Below are 20,444 nucleotides of genomic sequence, written 5' to 3' on the forward strand. Positions count from 1 at the left end.
CGCCATGGATTCTCTCGTGAGAAGAAATCGAGCAGATCTGTGGCTGGCGAGCAGATCTGTCGTTGCAGCTGGAGGAGGCAATGCGACGGCAATTCGTTGTCGGAAGAGGCGGAGCGAGGGACAACGTTGCAGATCTGCGGCCATCTTCGCAGTCGAGTTCGACACCGTCCAGCGCGAGATCTGCAGCAAAGGCGGCGGCGTCGTTTTCTCCTCCAACTGATGCGCCCCGATCACCACCGTCGTCCTCAAGCTCGCCGCCGTCCACGAATCCCAGGCACGTCGTTATCCGATCAATCTCCACCATCACATTCGACCGCCTCATCCTCCACGTCGCAGCATCCTTCCCCTCCCCCCCCTCCCAAAAAACCTGCTCAATCTCAGGCACCGCCGGCTCCGCCGCCGTCCTCGCGATCGATTCCAAGCCGAAGCACGCCCTGAACGGCGCCACCGCCGCCGTGCTATTGATCCCCAAATTCGCAGACCTAGAGAGAGAAAGAGGAGAGATAGAGAGAAAGAGGGAGAGGAGATGAAATGGGCTATTTTAGGCTGAGGGGCATTTCGGTCATTTCAATCACAAAGTGGACAATTTTTATTATTTTTATCTTAGTGGACATTTTTTATCTTTACAATATGAAAGTGGACAGTTTTATATATTTACTCTATATAATTTTTTTTAGAGTAAAATTTTGAAGTAGCCAAAATGAAGAATAAAACACAATTTATGGCCACACATTGAAAAAACACAAATTTTGGCCATTTTTATTGATTTTGACGTTTTTGCCCTTAATGAGGCGGACCGGGTAGGATCAGGCACGCGGGTCGCGTGCCGGGTCGGGTTAGGCACTTATGGCACTATTAGTGCCATAAGTGCCAAGATTTTACTTTGGTTTTATTTTGAATTTCCGATGGCACTTATGACAACCAAGTAAAATAGTCATTTTGGCACTTATGGCACTATTAGTGCCATAACCATAAGTGCCAACGGAAATTCAAAATAAAACTAAGTAAAATGGTCATTTGGGCACTTATGGCACTAATAGTGCCATAAGTGCCATACGTGCAGCACAAATACAGAAACAACAACATCATTTAAACTTTAAATGGAACATCTAAACCCTAAATGGATAATCTAAATCATAAATGGAACATCTAAACCCCAAATGAATAATCTAAACCCTAAATGGAATATCTAAACCCTAGGGGGAAGTGTGCACTTATGGCACTATTAGTGCCATACGTGCAGCACATATCAGATCAGATCTGTCGATGGCTGAAATCGAAGGAGGCGAAGATCAGATCTGCCGATGGAGGAGGCGGCGCAACGATCAGATCAGATCCACCGCCGCAGCCTCATCAGATCAGATCCATCGCTGCCTCATCAAATCAGATCTGCCGCCGCCGCCGCCTCATCCTCCGCCACCTGACCGACCTCCTCCACGCCGCCGATTTCAGAGGACCGGATCTCCTCCACCGCCGCCGCTTCATCCTCTACTCCGACGAAGTCTGCCCAAGCCGCGAGAGCTCCAACGAATTCTCCAAGCTCGGCGCCGCTGGAGAGAGAGAGAAAGAGGGAGATGAGAAAGAGAGAGGAGAGAGAGAGAAGGGTAGAATAGTCATGACATACAAAAAATGACCAAAATTTATGTTTTTTTTAAATGGTGGACAAAATTTGATGTTGTATGTTGAATAGGGTCATTTGGCCCTATTGTTTGTTTTTTTTATTTAATCAAGCTCTTATATAAATGTATATGTATATTATTATATCTACAGATTTATTTAACATTATGAAAATAAAATGATCTCCACGCATATTGCGTGAGTGGTAGACTAGTTAGTGCAAAAAGTATCACCCAAACTCGCGCCCAACCTCATTTGATCCGTCCAAATTAAAGGTAATACAATTTAAAATTATAAAAAATGATCAAAATTTGTATTTTTACGATGAATGGCTAAATATTGAGTTCCAACCCCCAATATAGCTATAGGAATGAATATTCTCTTTTATAAATATTGAATTTCATTTACACGACATGTACTTTTCAAGTTAAAATCCCTCCACTTAACCTGTACTCCCTCTGTCCATGAAAAAGTGTCATACTTACCTTTTTTGTCCACAAAAAAGTATCTTGTTTACCTTTTTGTACATCCATCCTTTATTTTTCAACTTATTTACAACTTATGCCATTAATGAATCCACTATTTTATTTAGCTCATGCAATTAGCACTAATCCTACTCTCTAACTTTTATCCACTTAAAATAATTTTATCAGTTTTTTTAATACTCGTGCCGACATTCAAATGGGTCATTTTTTTGTGGACGGATGGAGTAATTAATATTAGACCTAAATTCAAAGACTAACCTTTTTTTAGGGGAATTCAAAGACTAACTTGACTTACCTCTTGAGCATCCATTTTCTTACTTAGGCTATTTATTCGTCTTAAAATTCACCCAATTTTAATCGATTTAGTTTTAATTTGTAATTGCCCACCTTAAGTTTCTTGAATTAAAATATGGATAAGAAAACAAATGCCACAAATTCTTCAGTACACTCGAATGCACAATGCAAATAATAGTCGAAAAAAAATATGGTGATTGTGGGACCCATAGCTACGACCTTGTGAATACAAAACAAGCAGCTGAGCATTTAGCTCAACCGATGTTTATCTTTATCCCCCGGCCAATGCCATTAAAACACATGAGATGAGAGTAGCTCAACAAATACATGTCCCACAAAAATGAGATTATTTTGGCTAAAATAAAATTTAGCATTGCAATTAATGAAAATCAAAATGGAGTAGTAAAACTTTATCCAAGAAATTGTTGTTCCGTGTGAATGATTATAGCATGAAAGAAAAATGGGAGAGGAGAGGAGAGGAGAGGAGAGGAGAGGGGTCATTAAATGAAGCCAGCAAGAGAAAAACAAAGGGCCTGATGCTGATGATGATGCATCAAAATCTGTGAGAAGTCAGCATCTAAGTTTCAGAGGTAATTATAAGTTAGTTAGTGGTCACTTCAATGTGCCAGACAGACATGCAAACATCACAAATGCCCTGCTTTCTCAACTTCCAATCCCTTCTAATTTTAATTTCAAATACTCTCCATGCAATTATTCACATTATTTATTTCATCTGCCAAGTCACAAATTATATCATTCAATTTTGGGGCTTAATTCTTCCCCTCTTCTTATATTATATGTGTACTATACCCAAAAAGGAGAATATATGCAATAGTCAAAATACGTATATCAAGAATGGCACCAGTTGTGTATTATTTTCCATTCTAGCTAATTTTTGTATGAAAAACTGAAAAGTAAAAAAAATTATATAGATGACAAAGGTAAACTAGGAAGTTTGGTATCATTTTATTATGGCACTTTGAATTAGGATACTTATTCATGGAACAAATTTATTTCTACATAGAAAATTTATTTGAGGATGGAGGTAGAATATATAAAAAAAACAAGGAAATGAAATATGAAGAATATAGTTTGTTTTGGTCGTACGTTGTTATGGGCATCCCTTCTAAAAGAGTAAAGAAACTATTAGTACCAAAATTTTGTGACTGATATCTGAATTTCAATTTCAGGTCCACTTGAAACTTTTGTTATTTTATGTCCCTTAAACTTCTTTCTAGGGGAGGATGTCACATATTTTAATAAAGTTATTTGTGTATTTGATGAATGAAGAACGAGTTCCACAAAAAGTGAAGATTGTAAGAGTAATAAATAGTTAGTTAAATTGTTTTTAAAAATAAGTTAGGAAGATGTTTTGAAGACAAATCAAAATAGAAAGAGATGAAGATGTTTGAGGGACGGAGGGAGAATTATTTATTGTAATATTGTTTCATTTTTATTTTGCTACAAGCACTAGTATCGATAACTTGTGTTATTAAAATACGTCTTTGTGAATAGTAGGTCGTGTCGTGACTCTTATATATTAAAACATCACATGTTAATTACTAGCTAGATAATGATAGTCCTACCTATATATCCATTCCATGCACCTACTACCAATTATATTTAAGCAACTAATTATTGTTGCCTAAGATAATCCCTTATCCCCGACATATCACACTCTCAACTACTATTCTTTGATAATACCCTCCTCTAATCTTGGCACTAAAACCAATCGCCAAAACAACAAAAATGCTAACATTTTGCTACATATGCATGCACATTAGATGTTCTATTCCAACTTCATCAAATTAGCTAACATCATAAACATAAAAGGATTAAGAATAGTTTATTGTCCCAATTTTGGAATCTTTCCTAACAACTACATGAATTTTTGTTTATTTTCTAAAAACTTCAAACTTTAAAGAAAGTTGCCGCAACCGAAAACTAGTTGTTGGAAAAGCTGAATTATCTATCTAGTTTGATTTTCGTGTGTAATATTCATGTTCAAAACAAACTCATTCAAGGCCGTGAGCATGATAAGAATATTCGCACAAGAATCTTTGTGAGCTTATTTAACTTTTCGATGTTAAATCCTCGATATGATCGAGGTAAATGGAAACTTTTTGCAAAGTATGGGCTTTTATAAAAAGTTATGGAAGTTTCAAATTTTGAAAAGGGCTCCAAAATTCGGATCATATACTTTATTTAATTAACTCCAAAGTAAATTTTGACATTTTGCATAAACAACAAAAACATATTGATCAAGAACATATGTCCCATTGGTCCTTGGATAAGTGTTTTATATGAAAATAAAACTTCATTTTATCTCTAATAACTGTCATATTTTCATAATTCTATAGTTTTATGATGTCAAACTTCTCCCATCATATCTTTATCCTCAAAGCACATTACCTTTTCGATTTTCTATTAAATAATTAGTGGTAAGATCTACAAAGAGTAACTAGCCGACTTCCTTGGTATATGAACTTTGACAGTTGTGGACACTAAGACAATATAATTTTACTTTTTTTTACGTATATTTATTGCTTGAAAAATCGATAAAATCTATACAGAATTTGTATTATACTTTACCATAAAATTCTAAAAAATTTATTCGAAGACAAAATTTACTTATTCGAGAATGAATGTACATATACTAACTAGAAACCTCTAAGACTGGAGACATGTATCTTTGCACGCATCATATCCCAACACGAGACGCTCCTAAATTATTGCAAACACACATATTTGATGGTTGAAATAATTTGTATAAATTTCAGCTTATCCCTTGAGGAGTAGGGTGGGGTTAAGGCCAGTTCATGAGTTAGAAATGAGAGAATGACTAAACCAATAATTTTGGGAGTGAGCACATGCATCTCCACTCTCTACACACACTTTTTTATCTCATGCAGCGGTCCATAATTGATTATGACATTATTATTATTATTATTCACAAAATTGGCTTCAAAGTCAGCCATCCAAGCCAGCTGCATGCTTCTTCTTTTTTTCTTTTTTTGAGGAAAAAAAAAGAATACAGCTTGAGATTCTACCTTTCCGTGGGCCGGGTCGGGCCGGGCCCTACTGATAGGGTTGTGGCTCCATTCATGTGGACAAAGTCTAGTAGGGTTTTAGTGTTAGGGCTGCTGGCTGTTCCAAAATTTAAGACTTATGTTAAATTCTTGTTTTTTCCCCTCTTTTGTCTTTTTGCCCTTTCAAATTAGGAGCTCGTGTTTTGATTTTCGCTCAAAGGAAGCATAAATTAATATTTCTCCTTCACGTTGTTGCCAGTTGGAATATATTGCCTTTAATTTTAATTATATTATCATGTTTTATACTTCGGTTTGAGGTGGATTATTGGACACCAGAGACACTGTGGATCACACATGCTTATATTCTCTTTTATTTGATTGGATTTGAAGCTTTTACTTGAGATCAATTTGAATTCTATTAGGAATCCACAGATATTAGGATTACTTTTTAGGAGTTGCCAAGTTCCGGAATCTATCAACAATGATTGGATTTCAAGCTTTATCCTGAAATCGGATTGGAAATCGATAGATCTTAAGTTTATCTTTTAGGAGTTGCCAAGTTCCGTAATCTATTAACGAAAAGCTATGTCCTCCGTCCATGAAACATCTTTCTAATTTTTTATTTTCGTCTTCTTAGTCTATTTTTGAAAATAACTCCACTAACTATCACTCTTATAGTATTCACATATTTACACACGTTGGCACTAATGGAACACACCATTTTCTTAAATAACTGCATCAATTATATCATCACTTTTTTCTAATTTGTGAAATCTTTTCTACCTACAAATACACAACTTATTTTTCTCCTTAGCAACTTGTGTTTCACTTGATTATAGTTCATTTCAACTATGTCAAGTTTAAGTGGGGAGTAATATCATACGATATCTTAATTTATAGTTTATACGTATGAGTATAAAATTTCATATATATTTTTTAAATGCAATTATTTCTCCTAGGTCATTAGCAAATTATTGTGATGTTTATCCAACGTACACCAAAAACAACAATTGCATGTTCTCGCCACATAAAAAAATAAAAATAAAAATAGGAGTAATGCATTCTAAATTTCTGTGTTGTTTGTATTCGAGTCCTTGGACTTGCAAAACACTTGTTCAAGTTTTCAACTAGTTCTTAAGCTTTTGGTCATGTTGATATTTTAACCACAATTTGATTCTATTAAAAACATAGTATAACGCAAAGTTGACAATGAAGCATAGGGAGTTCGAGTCATCGTAAGAGGAAATAGAGAATCATCATAATTGCTTCTCTTTAAAAAAAAACAGAGAAAAAGATTTGAATCATGGGAAAATAAAAAATTATTATTTACCTTCTATTAAAAGCAATTAAATTAAAATAAAGATTAAATACTAAAGAACTCAATCAACCAAAAGGTTCAAACAGTAAAAAAAATGAAGTTCTAGTTATTTATTTATTGATTTATTTATTATTGAGTATTTGAAGGTTGGAGGATTCAAGTTCGTTCCCTAGTCCACTACAAGAAATATTGCTGGATTCCGACGAAATTACCGAAAGACCACTTTCCGTCGACGAATACTGACGCCAATATTAATGAATTAAACACTATATTTTCACACCCGATACTGTTACCAACATATTTTCCGAAGGAACTAGCCGTGAAATTCTCCCGCCATATTACCAATGGAATTGCCGACTACGTTAACGATGGAACGATTACCAACAGATTAGTTTCCATTGTTGAATAGGGCCGAAAAGGCCAAAAACCATCTTCCTTCTTTATGACAAAATTTAGACTCCTAAATTAAAAGGTATAATTCTCAACTCATAAAAAAATAAATAATACGACTATTTTCTATGTCTCCTACCTGTATTTATGTATGAAATCTTTTAACAAAGATTTAATTAAAAAAATATTAAAAATTTATTGAGGGTATTAATAATAAAGAAATAGTATTGATAATGGAAGAGAGATCTCACAAAGTGTATTGATAATGGAGAAATGGTCACAAAATAAATACTATAAAATTGTCAATTATGTGTGAAATAATATCCAAAAATAAAGTGCATATATTTGATGAGCGTTCAACAAAAATGCATAATTTTAAGTAGGGTTAGGCTTGAGCTCAGCTAGTTTAAATATTCATGTGTTCTAGCTCAGCTCGAGCTTGAGCTCGACTCAAGCTTATGTCTTGTTGATCAAGCTCAACTCATCACCCATTTATTGAGCTCGGTTCGTGTGATACTTGATAATGTTAAATTCAAGCTTTAACTCGAGCTCAACTAATCAGATGTTCTTATAAAATGATATTTGAGCTCGAACTTGTTTAAAACTCATTAAAGACTTAAAATATGTTCAAAATGTGCTTAACTCATTTAAGGTTCGTACAATAGCTCTATTGAAAGTTCCTAAACAAGCTCGTGAACATATCCCAAACAAACAAATTCAAATATGTTCGCGAGCTCAACAAGCCGAACACCCGAACACTGTCTGGCTTCAAGCTTTGACTCGATAAAATTACCAAACTCAAAATCAATTTCAAACTCAGCCAATTTACTATCGAATCAAACTCTATTCATTTACTACTCTAATTTCAAGGGTCAGGGGAAGTATTAAACTACAACGCTCGTAGTGAGAGTTGATTCAGTTGAAGAAGTTATTTGTTTAATAACAGAAACTCAAATATGATTCCGAACTCAAAGAAAGTTAATCCAAACTCAGAATATGAACCCACTTACCTCAATTTATTGGCATCCTAAATTCACAACGCTCAAATAAATGAATAATGCCTCAATTTATATGAAGGTGTTTGGCCAAAGTTAAAAGCTGCTTAAAATATTTTATAATTCTTACAAAGTGTTTGACAAAGTAAGCTCAATCATCTTATAAGCTTTCCAAAAAAAAAAAAAAAATTATATCAACCCCAACTAATTTTTCACAATCTTATAAACAACAATCAATTGGCAAAAATAACTCTACTATGACATTATTCTAATACCATTTAAATTTCATCTCTCTTCAATCCTCACTCTCTAACTCACAATTCTTTTTCTAGCTAATAATCCCAATTATCCAAGCACTTTGACAACTTATAAGCTCTTAAGACATTTCATCCTATAAGTTATTGGAGTTTTAAACTCTCAAAAAAGCTTATAAGCTCTTTAAAATAAGCTTAGCCATACAGTAAAATTTTATCTCCCTTTTCCTGACTTGAAACAGAATGCTGCATGACCACTTGATCAACATGGTTGGTCTATACATGAAAAAACCATGATTTATGTTATGAAAATCAATTCGAGGCTTGGCATTTTCTTGCCAATGAGATGCTACAAATACAAAGAAATAATGAGATGAAGATGAATCAAATTTCTTACTGTTAACTAATCTCACGCCAAAGCTCTCATGGATGAAACGGTGGGATGCAATTTGAGTTCTCACTCAGCTTTTCGAGCTTTTGATCGAGCTGGCCTTGCTGGCTTGATGATTTTGCCTAGCAGGAGCAAGACAACTGGAAGAACAGTGCCAATGTAGTAGACACTCCCATATGCAGTGAGCGTCTCGTGCAAACTTAATACCTGTGTATTGTATGTACATCAGCTGTTATCGTTTATGTTGTGAAGCAACACGTATGGAATCAGAGATACTAACCATGAAACCAACGGCTGAATAGTTCAACACCAGAAGGGTGTAACTGAAGTTGAACAAACCGAGTAGCTTCTTAACTAGACCTGCTTGGCTGGCTTGTTGCCATCTATAAAGAACTGCTCAGAAACGAACGATGTTAGACATTATGCCTTGAAGAAAATGCTTAGCCATCATAAGTAATATTAGCACTTCAAAAAAATACCTCTTGAACCAGCAATCATTAAAGCAGACTGAACAAAGAATATGATGTACCCAGGATACAATCCCTGTGATGATTAAATTACATTACATCAGTATTTATATCGGTAAATCTCAATTCAATCACCTACATAAATCTGTCAATAAAGGAAACTTCTGGTACAGCATGATAATGTTGATGGATATAGACGTGAATACTTGTGCATCTCAAACAACCAGATTCCATCTATTAGTAATTGGCATGATCATGGACATAGAAAGAGCATTATTTACAGATCAACCTGATCGAAGCTAAGGATAACCTAAAGTTGTTTAGAGTTAATAGTTTCTGACTAAACTATAATAAATATCACTATATAAGAATTCACATAATTTTCACTAGTCAAGCAAATGTGAATCATGCAAGAAGTTCATCAACATGGAAGACGGCAGCTACACTCAACTGAAGGGTGCCTACATTACTTGGATAACATATTGATCATTACCACAAAGATTGGCCTTTTACAACACTGATACGAATGAGAGGCAGCAATGTTGCAGAGTTCATTGATATTTGTCAGTGTGTGAATGTTATTTTACAACAGTTGTAACAATTAGTTTGCTAAAATTGCTCTATTTTTAGCTTTATAGGAGACTTTGGCATCTCGTTGTTTAGAATAAATACTTTTTACATTTTATGCATACATATTTTCATCACACATGCAGAAGCTGCCAATCCACAGGATCCTGGAAACCTGCCTTAAGAAACCTTATCAACCAAAGGCATGGAATCCATGGTAAACATAAATTCCTAATTTATTTTAAGTTAAAATCAGATAGAAACGATAAATTTATGGAAGTGAAGACACTGATTTACAAAAGAAGGCAAAGAAACACACAATACAGAACAAGGACATGGATTTACACTTACATGCCACACTGCACTCACTGTTTGAGTAGCTAGCAACTGGAAGAATCCTGGTTTCTTACCTTTCTGGATCAGCCTCTCGTAGACATCTAAACAAAAAAACAATTAGAATGATATTAAATTTTATGTTTGGATGATTAAGATAATGCATAGCAGCTATAAGACAGCCATATCCCAATTGCATGGGTAACATATTTAGTGAATCATTACACACCTCTAAAACCACAATCCTGCAAAGTGCTTTACAGTTTTCTAACAATTACTTGTTAAACAACCAAAACATTGACAAATTACAAGGTTTAAGTTGCATATCTCATACGTGTTTAATTTAATTCTCTAGGAGCATATGAAATTAGATTGAATTAAATATCCACCCAATATCTTGATCAGATTTTATGTAAAATCTTTTTACCAAAGTACTTTAATTACTCCAAGTTATGAAATAAAAACAATTATCTTGACCAAACCAATGAAGATTGGCAGAGACAGTCCATAAAAAAGCTATTCTATTCGTAACATAGTACTGTATATATTTTCCTACTTAAAAATAAATTAAATACTTCTTTCATTAGCCTAATATTGTCTTTAATCCCCAAGTCTGTTTCTAATGCCAGCTTATCTACAGAACAGATTCTCAAATCAGTTACCAAAGGAAAAGGTTGGCCTTCAAATAACAATTAAATGCCCGGGTAAAAAATAAATAAAATATCATAATATCCAGTTTGGTCATATAAATCTAAATTAGTACTTCATACATCAGGATCCTATAGCTGTCAGGTTATATAAAAATGCACCTGATTTTCATCAACAGGTTTATGAAAGTAGTTGGTTCTTTCGACCAGCAGGTGTGCAGTTTTTGAATGAAATTGAACTTACAGTGCCTAAGCCAGGTGCTGACTTGAATATTCCACACAAGTGGTATCTGCACTGCACTCTTAGCCAACTCGAGACCTAATATATCGACATTTATTGCACGGTCCCATTTTGGTTTGGGTGGATTTGAATCTGTCCAGCCACTGAATCCCAGGCCGGAAATAATAGTAGAAGCTTCTGAAATTGACCAAATAAAATAATACTTCCAACGAGCAGTGAAACCTGACATGTACTGGTAACTCAACTTCTTGAAGAACCCATATTCTTGGTACACTGGTTCTGTGAATCGAGAAAGTGGGAAATGTGGTACAAGATACAGATACAAGCCCATGCAGATAGCAGATTGCAGAAGAGCCCTGAGAGTTGCCCAATAAGGAGAGGGGGACCGTCCCTTGTCCGAAGGTTGCCAGATCTATCAAAGTTGATATTGGAACTTAATTAATATAAGTTTGTATATTGCACAAGACAGACAGAGAATTGACATACTAATAGAAATACAATACCCCTTTCCTCTCTGTCCATTCAATATAGTCTTTCATTTCATAAACAGGACCGGCAAAGTGACTTCCACAACATAGACAGTACCCAAAGTACTCCAGTAATGATGGCATCTTCAGCAACCGATTTTTCTTTTGTGCTTCACGTAGATCATCCTCTTTGAGAATTCCATCATTATAGTTTATGACACATGATATAATTTTCAGAGTTATCACCATCAGAGCACCTGCAATTGTGAACCCCAAGGACATGAACAAAAATCATCAACAAAAAGATGGAACTTTTATCCATTTGAATAGGATTAGGTTAAACAGAGAACTTATTTTACAAATTTAAAAAAGATTAAAAGAAAACAGCTACTGTAGTCCGTACTTTAAAATTGATGAGCTTCTCATAACAAATAAACACGCATATCGAATTACTGGTTATGCAATTTAAAAAATGATTAGTTGACGAATGCAAAAAACATGGCCGTATTACTGGACTCTGAAGCTATGTGCTTTAGAGAAGTTCTTTGCATAGGAGTTTCACTAATGCAGGTAAACATCAGTATCAGACAGATAAACCTAGACCCAGAAGCGGAAGAAAGTCAAAATTCAGCAACAAATAAATGAGCTGGTGCTGACCTGTAGCATCAATACCTCCTTCCTTCCATGCATCACCACTCATGTAGTATACATGGCTACACATGCATGCCAATAGTCAATACAGAATAAAGGCATAATTTAGCAGTGGGCAAAAAGGATCAGAATATCATATCTGATCTTTTAATTAAAACAAATGAACATTTTAATATACTTAGCACCATACAACTAATATAAACCCCAAATTTTATAACCCCCAAAGGTGAAACAAACCATAATTGTATTTATTCCCGACCAAGCATAAGAGAACTAAAAAAACTTTAAATCCCGGTGACATGTAAAAGTCTGATTTACATCTACAATCATGTCAGATCCATGGAAACTGAAAAAGTGACAGCATCTAATCATCTAAATTTAAGTCTCTTACAGAAAGACAATATAAGTGACATTGTTTGTTCCTTAAGCTCGTCATTCTTTTGCTACTCGCCTACTCTGACTAAGCATAAGAGAAGTAAAAAACTTTAAATCCCGGTGACATGTAAAAGTCTGATTTACATCGACAATCATGTCAGATCCATGGAAACTGAAAAAGTGGCTGCATCTAATCATCTAAATATAAGTCTCTTACACAAAGACAAAATAAATAAAACCTAAGCACCAATACAAGTGACATTGTTTGTTCCTTAAGCTCATCATTCTTTTGGTAGCCTTTTCTCAGGGAACATTTCCCCCCAAAAGAGACCCCGTACTAAAACCAGACATTCCCGTTACATACTTCACTAAAAAAGTGAGAGCGTCCCTGCTGCTACAGAGTATAGTTTAAGAAATAGCACTCTCATGTCACTTTTTAAGTGCATATAGAACCACTAAATAGAGAGATGCCCCTCCCCTCTTTTATTTCTAAACCCAAACAAGATGGCTACAATTAGCAGTCAAAGTGATGGCTCTGCACTCTTCAAATCAGTGCATGAGTTCAGCTATGTCTTGGATTTCCAAAAAATAACAAACATTGAGTAAAATCGTGGATAAGGAAAATAGATTTAACATGATCTCAGAAGTCAGAACCACAGTTACTGATGTCTCCACAAAAATGGCATCCCTTGTTACAGAAAATAGATTTAACATCATGTGATTTTGCTTTTATGCGCCTAAGATGGCTGTTATTGGAATGTAAGAAAGCAAAATCACATGGTGTTAAACAGAGAAAAAAAATAATGAAATGAATATTAAATTTATGCATGTTAGGGAACTTGAAAAATGGAAATGCTCAATTTACATAATTATCTCCTTTTGTAATGTTCTTCAACAGCTAAAAGTAGAACTCAAGTACATTCAAAACGGATTTAGGATATGCTTACGAAGTACTCATCTTACAGTTGGCTTCCAGTTACAGCCTTATCGAAATACTGTGTTTAAAAGATTACGTGGAGCTAGAATTACAACTAACTAATCCATCAAACCAATTATAAAGGGTAGTTTCTTGGTTTTCAACAGCAAAAGATAGACCACTGCTCCAATCTCTAAGAATCTACTGAACAAGCATGCAAAGCAATACCTTGCTTAAATTGGCAGATAACACACCACGAACATGAGGGAGAAAGAAAAAAAGTTCAATCACTTTATTCTTATCAGTTCTATTTGATGCTATCAATTAATAGTAGTTACTAAGATCCTTGAAAATACCTTGTCAAATGGAAAATAACATCTATTTACTGGAATTGAAAATTTCAATACTCTTCTCATCAAATGAATCATCTTTTCGATTCTTTGTTTGGCTTCAATTACTACAGAAGAAGACGGACAGTGCAAATACCTATGGCGGTTTCGCTTCCATAATTTAAAACAAAATTATATAATGCACTAAGCCGTATTTCCTTTTCCTTCAATACTGACAACCAAACAAAAGCATCCGAGAAGAATTAAACCCAGAAAAAGGCAACACAGAGTATAAAACCGAATAATGAGGAATAATCGAAGGCCAAACATACCATCCGATGAGGTATCCAAAGGCGAGGAAAAAAGTAATAATCCCAGAGTATTTTCGACAAAGCGCCATGGAGGCGTAACCCAAGAGCATGGGCACGATGAAATGCAGATTGGACGAGAATCCGAAGGAGAGGTAGGAGAGAATAGCCCCGGTGGCGGCGGCGTAGAAGTGGCGGCCGGCGGGGCCGCCGGGGACAAATCGGTGGAGGAAGCTGACAGGAATGGTGACGACGAAGCAGAGAATGAAGCGGAGAACGGGGACGGAGACTCCGATCGCGGACGCCATGGAATCCATCTCCGGCAGCTCCATATTGGGGGCAGGTGTATACAAAGAAGTGGCGATTTGGTTAGTAGGAGAAGTGGTTGTAGTTGAAGGCCAAGCGCCGGCGGCTTGAACGAGGATGGAAGGAGACAGAGTGGAGTATTTTGTAGAGAGAGATTTTGAAGGGAAGAACACAGAGCGGTTAGACTTTAGAGGGAAGGGAAGGACCAATTGTTAGGATCTAATTAATGTGCGTATTATTATTACGCACAGATCTACGCAACTACTACTTCCAATTCCACATAGCTCACCCAATTCGAGTCCATATATTGATTATTCAATTGGAATTTTATGTCAATTCGTTGTATTGGTCTCAAATTATTGGGGGTATCAATTAGAAACCGCCTCAAAATTGGTCTACATTCACATTTTCTTCTCTTTTTTGGAATTCTTTTTTGGAAAATAGTTTTGCATAATGATTCATTTTTTCCACAATATTTCAGGGTGTGTAGAATTATATACTAGTAATTAGTAAGCGTTTTTCATTATATGGGTAAAAAAAATGTCACATTTTATAACTCATGTTCCATACAAAATAAAATATGAAAAATATTATCACACTTCTAACCTATGATAATATTATCATGAAATTGAGTGAAAATAAGTTGTTTGAATTATTATTTTCATTCCGCACAGAAAAAATTATTACTATACAGAACATACAAAAAGAGTGGCAAATGGTGAGAATATATGTTTAATAACATTTACCTTTATGATGTTAATTTTGTAGGAAATTGAGTGTTTGATAGTTATTTTGCTTGAATTACTTTATCTTGTAAAATGTGTATATTTGATCGTACTCTGGTAAAATCTACAGAAATATTGAAGTTGAATTAGAAAGAATAGTCTAAATGAAAGTTGTATATATATCATATCGATACGAGTTCGTGGGCACAAACGGATCAAAAATCAAAGTTCGTACGATGGAGATATGGTCGAAACAAGAAAGTCGCGTGCAACAGTGAAATTGCGGCGATCATTTTGGCGATCGCCGAGATGGTTGCCGAAATCGTTGTATTTTTGTGAAATTTCGAGCTTTTTATCTGTATTTTTTAGTTTTGTACTGTATTTATCCTTTGTGTTTTTTTTTTTGACCGATTAACACATTTTTCTCATTCTTTTCATATTTTTCAGTTTTTAACTTTAGAATTTAATGCTTTCATAGTTTTTAGGTCTTAGATTTATTTTCTGCAAAATTGAAGATTCCATCATTCATAATTCTTTCTGGGTTTTTATCACTTTTATTTATCTCAATTGCTTTCTTTTTCTATTATATATGTTTTTTCATTTATTTTGTTATGTATGGCTAGTTTATTTCATGATTCTAGGGTTTGCATGTATTTGATTGAATTTATGCGTTGATTTATTGATATCATATTGTGTTTCCGTTTTTGATTCATAATTTATGGTGTCTAAATTCTTGTGAATTATCTTATCAATAACTTGCATGTCTAGTTATTCAATTTGATACTTATTTAACGGATTCAGAAATGTGTGATATGATTCTAACCTTGAGGCATAGAGGAGATAGGTGAATCATAGGAAGCTATTCTTGTTGTGCTTTTGGGAGTTAATATTTCTTCTTAATATTTACAGATGATAAATAGTAGGAGTATATTAATCTATTGTCATATATAGCGAAAGTATATAGTGAGTTTTTTGAACTTTCATCAGGAATTGATTAAACTCTAATTTGGATCAATAGGTTAATTGTGTAGATCTAATTAATAAAATTGCATTCCTTGGGATCAGTCTTTTATATCTTGGTTTTTTAATCAATTTTTTTTTTGTGCTTAAGTCTAGTTTTTAGTACATCATCATATTTTTGTTCTTTTGCATGGATATTGAATTGATACTTGTTAGAATTACTCATTGTGTTTTTGTCATATCAGTCTATGTGGATACGATACTCGATTTGTTGTTTTATACTTTGTTAATTGCAATTTTTTGTTGCTATTAAAATAGTGATCAATATTTTTCATTATTTTCCATGACAGATAACGCACCATTATGCAATTATTATTTTAACAGTTATATCTTACCATGTACAACATCAATAACCAAATCCAAATGATAATTGAGAGTATTTCAATGAGACATTCGAATTATCAATCAAACTTCGAATGTCCGAGTAATTAGCTAACGAAGTTTATATGGCGCAAAGCCAATGCGTGAGGATTTCTTTAACGAGTTTGAAGTTTCTTTGTAAGCGTTTTCAATTTCATCGTCGGACGTCTATGGATAAAGTAATAGAGTTCGAAAATTAATGTTACAAAGTTAAGGCTTTGTGGTTGTCCGAGATTGAATTAATTTGGAAATTTTGTAGCTCAGATCAAAGAGATTCCAGTTGTGGTTTCAATTTCCAACAACCTACAATCAAATTGATGAAAAAGTTAATATATATATTAATATATATGTATACGCGTGTTTTCTTGTAGTGACAATTGAGAAAATATTCAAATGTTGTGGTATGAAATAATTTTTCGTTCTTTTATAAGAAGAATTGTTAGTCCTATGATTATAATATGCTAGTCTATAAGAGTCCTAGCTTGGAGAATTCACATTAATTGGTTGAGTCAAGTTTTAACTCATTAATGCTCCAACACCACTTATGAATCAAGTGTTGCATTGACTTGACTCATATGAATTAGTTTTGATTTTGAATTTTTGATTTAGTTTGAATGATATCAATTTAAATAACACAATTCTTTGAATTAAAATTACATAGATTTAAAATGCATACAAATTAATTAATTGGTATTTTTTTAGTCGGTTCTTTTTTGTTTCAAATTTTATTGGGCTAACGACATGGCTTATAAATAATAAACAATTTGATTTTATTATTTTAAAAAATCAAACATTAATAAACAATAAAGTTTGACTTTTTAGAAAAAAATCATGTTCCATAAAATTTGATAGCAGCATGACCTATAAATAATCGGTATTGCTAAGTGATGCGTCTTCAACTTTTGGGTCATTTGGCCCTATCTTTTCTTTTTTATTGTGTCAGTTCAGGTCAAACCGGGGGAAAATGATGTTGTGGAGGAAAGAAGGTTCAGTCAGGAGCAGAATGAAGAAATGTGGTCGGAATGGACATTACCACCCCATATTGCATATGTCATGTTTACCAGGAAGGAGCCGAGGTGTAGTACCCCTCAATATCTTATCTGAGATGTGGGAATTCCGAAGTGTACCCCCTGGTATGAGTAGAACCCGAAGAAGCAATTCGTTAGACTACTACCGGATGAAACAACCAGCCAAAGCTATAAATGGAAAGTACATCTAGAAGATTGCGAGGAAGAATGCAGAAGAAAGAAAAAGAGACTGGAAGAATCGAGATTAAGGGAGAGTTGACTCAAACATGCAGCTGGAGGAATATTTTCAATCAAATCAATCAAGGATGGAACCGAAAAAAGAAAGAAGATCAAGAATATTTTCAATCAAATCAATCTCGGGCATTTTGTTCCGGATATTTCATTGTTTATTATGTATTATTACTTTGCATTTTGTTTTATATCATGAGTTCATTTCAATTTGTGTTTATGTCTTTCATTATGTGTGAGTAGTTCCCTTGGTGAGATTTGAGGGAAGGAAATAATTATTGTCGATATGTAAACATTCGGGAGGCTATTGTGCCTTCGGTTGAGTCCAGTGGTACCGGAAGGATCTGTGCCAAACCATGGACAGTAGGGGCCTAACGGGTGATCTCTGTTCAGTAAAAGGTTGTTCATGTCAAGCAAAGGCCAGGGTATACCAGGGCGTGACAATCGGTATACCTACGTTCAAGTAGCTGAGCAACATCAACAAAATTTGTTGTAGATCCGGAAGGCAAGGAAATGATTGATGGGATACACTGTCCTTCTTTAGTCTTGGGCTTATCTAACAACTACCCATCAACTATGACGAGACATAAAGTCATGATTATCAAACGAGGAAAGCATTTACTGTGCCGTAAGCATATCAATGACCGGGGATATGTCTGCTAAACGTAGAGAGCCGGGGACCTTGGGAGAGAAGGTTGGTGAGGATCAAACTTAGTGGATAACGGGTATGACTACTACCTAAGGAGAAGTGAAGCACTGCCTTGTGACCGGGGAATGTATGACCTTCGGACCATGTGACTACAAGGGACTCGACCATCCCAAGCTACGCCTTGAGATTATACGAAGCATGGATGGATCTTTAGTATGCCCATGACCGAACACAATATCAACAATAGTCAGGACCTAACTCAAATCTTACCCCTTCATTATATTTGATCTTTGTTTAGTTTATTTGCACAGGTTTACATAAGTTGAGAATTGTGACACCTCAATTTGTACGCTGAGAACGAGGTGGTTCCTCACTCCTCGTGGGATACGACCTTATACTTACTACTAAGACTAGCCAGTCAGTTGTGGGCATATGAGCGTGTACTGTCCGTCTAGGGCATACACATGTATTTTGATCGTATCATATGACGGGTGCGCGTCACTAAGCCAATTGGTATTTTTTAAAATTTGATTATTACTCCCTCCACCCCGCTTCAAATGGCCCTAAATTTTTTGGCACGGAGATTAAGGAATGTGTGATAAAGGTGTAAAGTGGTGGTGGGACCATCCTAAATTTTATAAATGGAATGGGTCATTTGAAGTGGGACAACCCAAAATAGAAATAGGGTCATTTGAAGCGGGACTGATGGAATATTTTTTAAGCATGACGTTTGTACAACACACATCTTTAATTTTGGCTTATGAGCTTGACTCAATAGAATGAGTCGGCACTCAAATCAGTACCATCTGCATCAGTTGAGTCGAGTCAGCCCATCAAATCAATCGACATTGGTGCTCTTAGTATATATTATTCACCTTCTATAAGAATGCACACGTTATTATCTAAGGACATGATTGGTATGCACTATGTAGGAACATGATGTTGAATTTTGCGTTCATTCTTAATTATATAGCCCGTACAATTATTCGAGCATTAATCATAATTTTCAAAAGAATGTTTATTCTCATAAATATAGGATTAGCCATTGTTCACCTACCTCGTGGTATTTTTCATTCTTATAAACATCAAAATAGCTATGTTTAAAATTTACTTCTTTTTTAACAAAATTATTATTATTATTATTATTATTATTATTATTATTATTATTATTATTATTATTATTATTATTATTATTATTATTATTATTTGATGATGATGATGATAATGATTGTTGTGCTAAAAAATATCGATTGTAACAGAAACTAACAAGAACACGAGAAAGACGTCAAAACGTTGAACTTTGTATTTATTTTAGCGTAAGGCTTTGAAAGTAAGTAGACAATGATCGTAGATGATTTTACATTAGGATTTTACATGTATTTATAGGCAAAGTACTAGGAATTTTAATAGGAAAAGGACTCATATCCGGCTTATAATCGAACTATAACTCTTCGTGCTTATCTCGTATCTTTGTTGAGATCTAGGCTTCGAACTTGGGTTGACTGAGGGTGTTGGACTCTTCATGATAAGGTTGGTTTCGTGAAGTTTTTTTTATCAAAAAAAACTCAAGCTTTATATATATATATATATTAGAAAAAAAATTGGTACCAGAAGTACCAAAACAGAGATCAAAAAACAGAGACCAAAGAGGAAGATTACAACAGAAAAAAGACCCACGCCGACCATGCTCAGGTGGGAAGGTTTGGTGCTAGGTACCAGCTTCTAAGATCCGAAGACGATGAAGACAATTTGAAGGTCGACTTCCACTCCCACAGTCGCGATTTAATTTCCACGACTAGCCTCTCTCTCAGCTCCACTTACCTTGTTGAATTTGCAATCGTTTCGCCCTTTCCAAATACACCAAATCAAGCAAATCCAAATTCCAAGCAGGAAGCGTTGGTCACTTTTATTTCCGAGGTTGATGAAAGTATTGAAATGAGCTTTTACCTGGTGATGAAAGGCCGTCGGTCTGCCGAGCCACGATACAATATCTTTCCAAATTACCTCTGTGAAATGGCATGAGAAAAAGAGGTGCTCGATTGTTTCTGTCGTTG

General features: G+C 34.9%; 1 protein-coding gene across 3 annotated transcripts; it reads right to left on the reverse strand.

The window, feature by feature from the left end:
• Nucleotides 1–1,067: 1,067 nt before the first annotated feature.
• Nucleotides 1,068–14,714, reverse strand: LOC130985084 (lysophospholipid acyltransferase 1-like). 3 transcript variants are annotated; one of them, XR_009088895.1, is made up of 9 exons: nucleotides 14,099–14,667; nucleotides 12,153–12,208; nucleotides 11,532–11,752; nucleotides 11,032–11,440; nucleotides 10,159–10,244; nucleotides 9,253–9,316; nucleotides 9,054–9,166; nucleotides 8,780–8,980; nucleotides 1,068–1,550 (listed from the first exon to the last, which is right to left on the reverse strand). XR_009088895.1 is itself a non-coding variant. In XM_057907859.1 (8 exons), the coding sequence occupies exons 1-8, from the start codon at nucleotides 14,404–14,406 to the stop codon at nucleotides 8,840–8,842; spliced, it is 1,398 nt and encodes a 465-aa protein (XP_057763842.1). In that variant the 5' UTR covers nucleotides 14,407–14,714; the 3' UTR covers nucleotides 8,544–8,839. The 3 variants fall into 3 exon arrangements, 1 of the variants encoding a protein (XP_057763842.1); XR_009088894.1 differs by lacking the exon at nucleotides 1,068–1,550 and adding an exon at nucleotides 8,544–8,658; XM_057907859.1 differs by lacking the exon at nucleotides 1,068–1,550 and having other exon boundaries at nucleotides 8,544–8,980; nucleotides 14,099–14,714.
• Nucleotides 14,715–20,444: the final 5,730 nt, after the last annotated feature.

Source organism: Salvia miltiorrhiza, chromosome 1 (genome assembly GCF_028751815.1).
Source record: "Salvia miltiorrhiza cultivar Shanhuang (shh) chromosome 1, IMPLAD_Smil_shh, whole genome shotgun sequence".
Taxonomy (NCBI): Eukaryota; Viridiplantae; Streptophyta; class Magnoliopsida; order Lamiales; family Lamiaceae; genus Salvia; species Salvia miltiorrhiza.

Excerpts from the sequence above, each read along its gene's own strand:
- LOC130985084 (XM_057907859.1), bottom strand. The coding sequence starts at position 14,406 with ATGGAGCTGCCGGAGATGGATTCCATGGCGTCCGCGATCGGAGTCTCC. Across the intron at positions 11,441-11,531 it reads AATGGACAGAGAGGAAAGGG|ATCTGGCAACCTTCGGACAA; the intron begins GTATTGTATTTC and ends CAACTTTGATAG. Across the intron at positions 10,245-11,031 it reads CAGCACCTGGCTTAGGCACT|ATGTCTACGAGAGGCTGATC; the intron begins GTAAGTTCAATT and ends TTTTTTGTTTAG.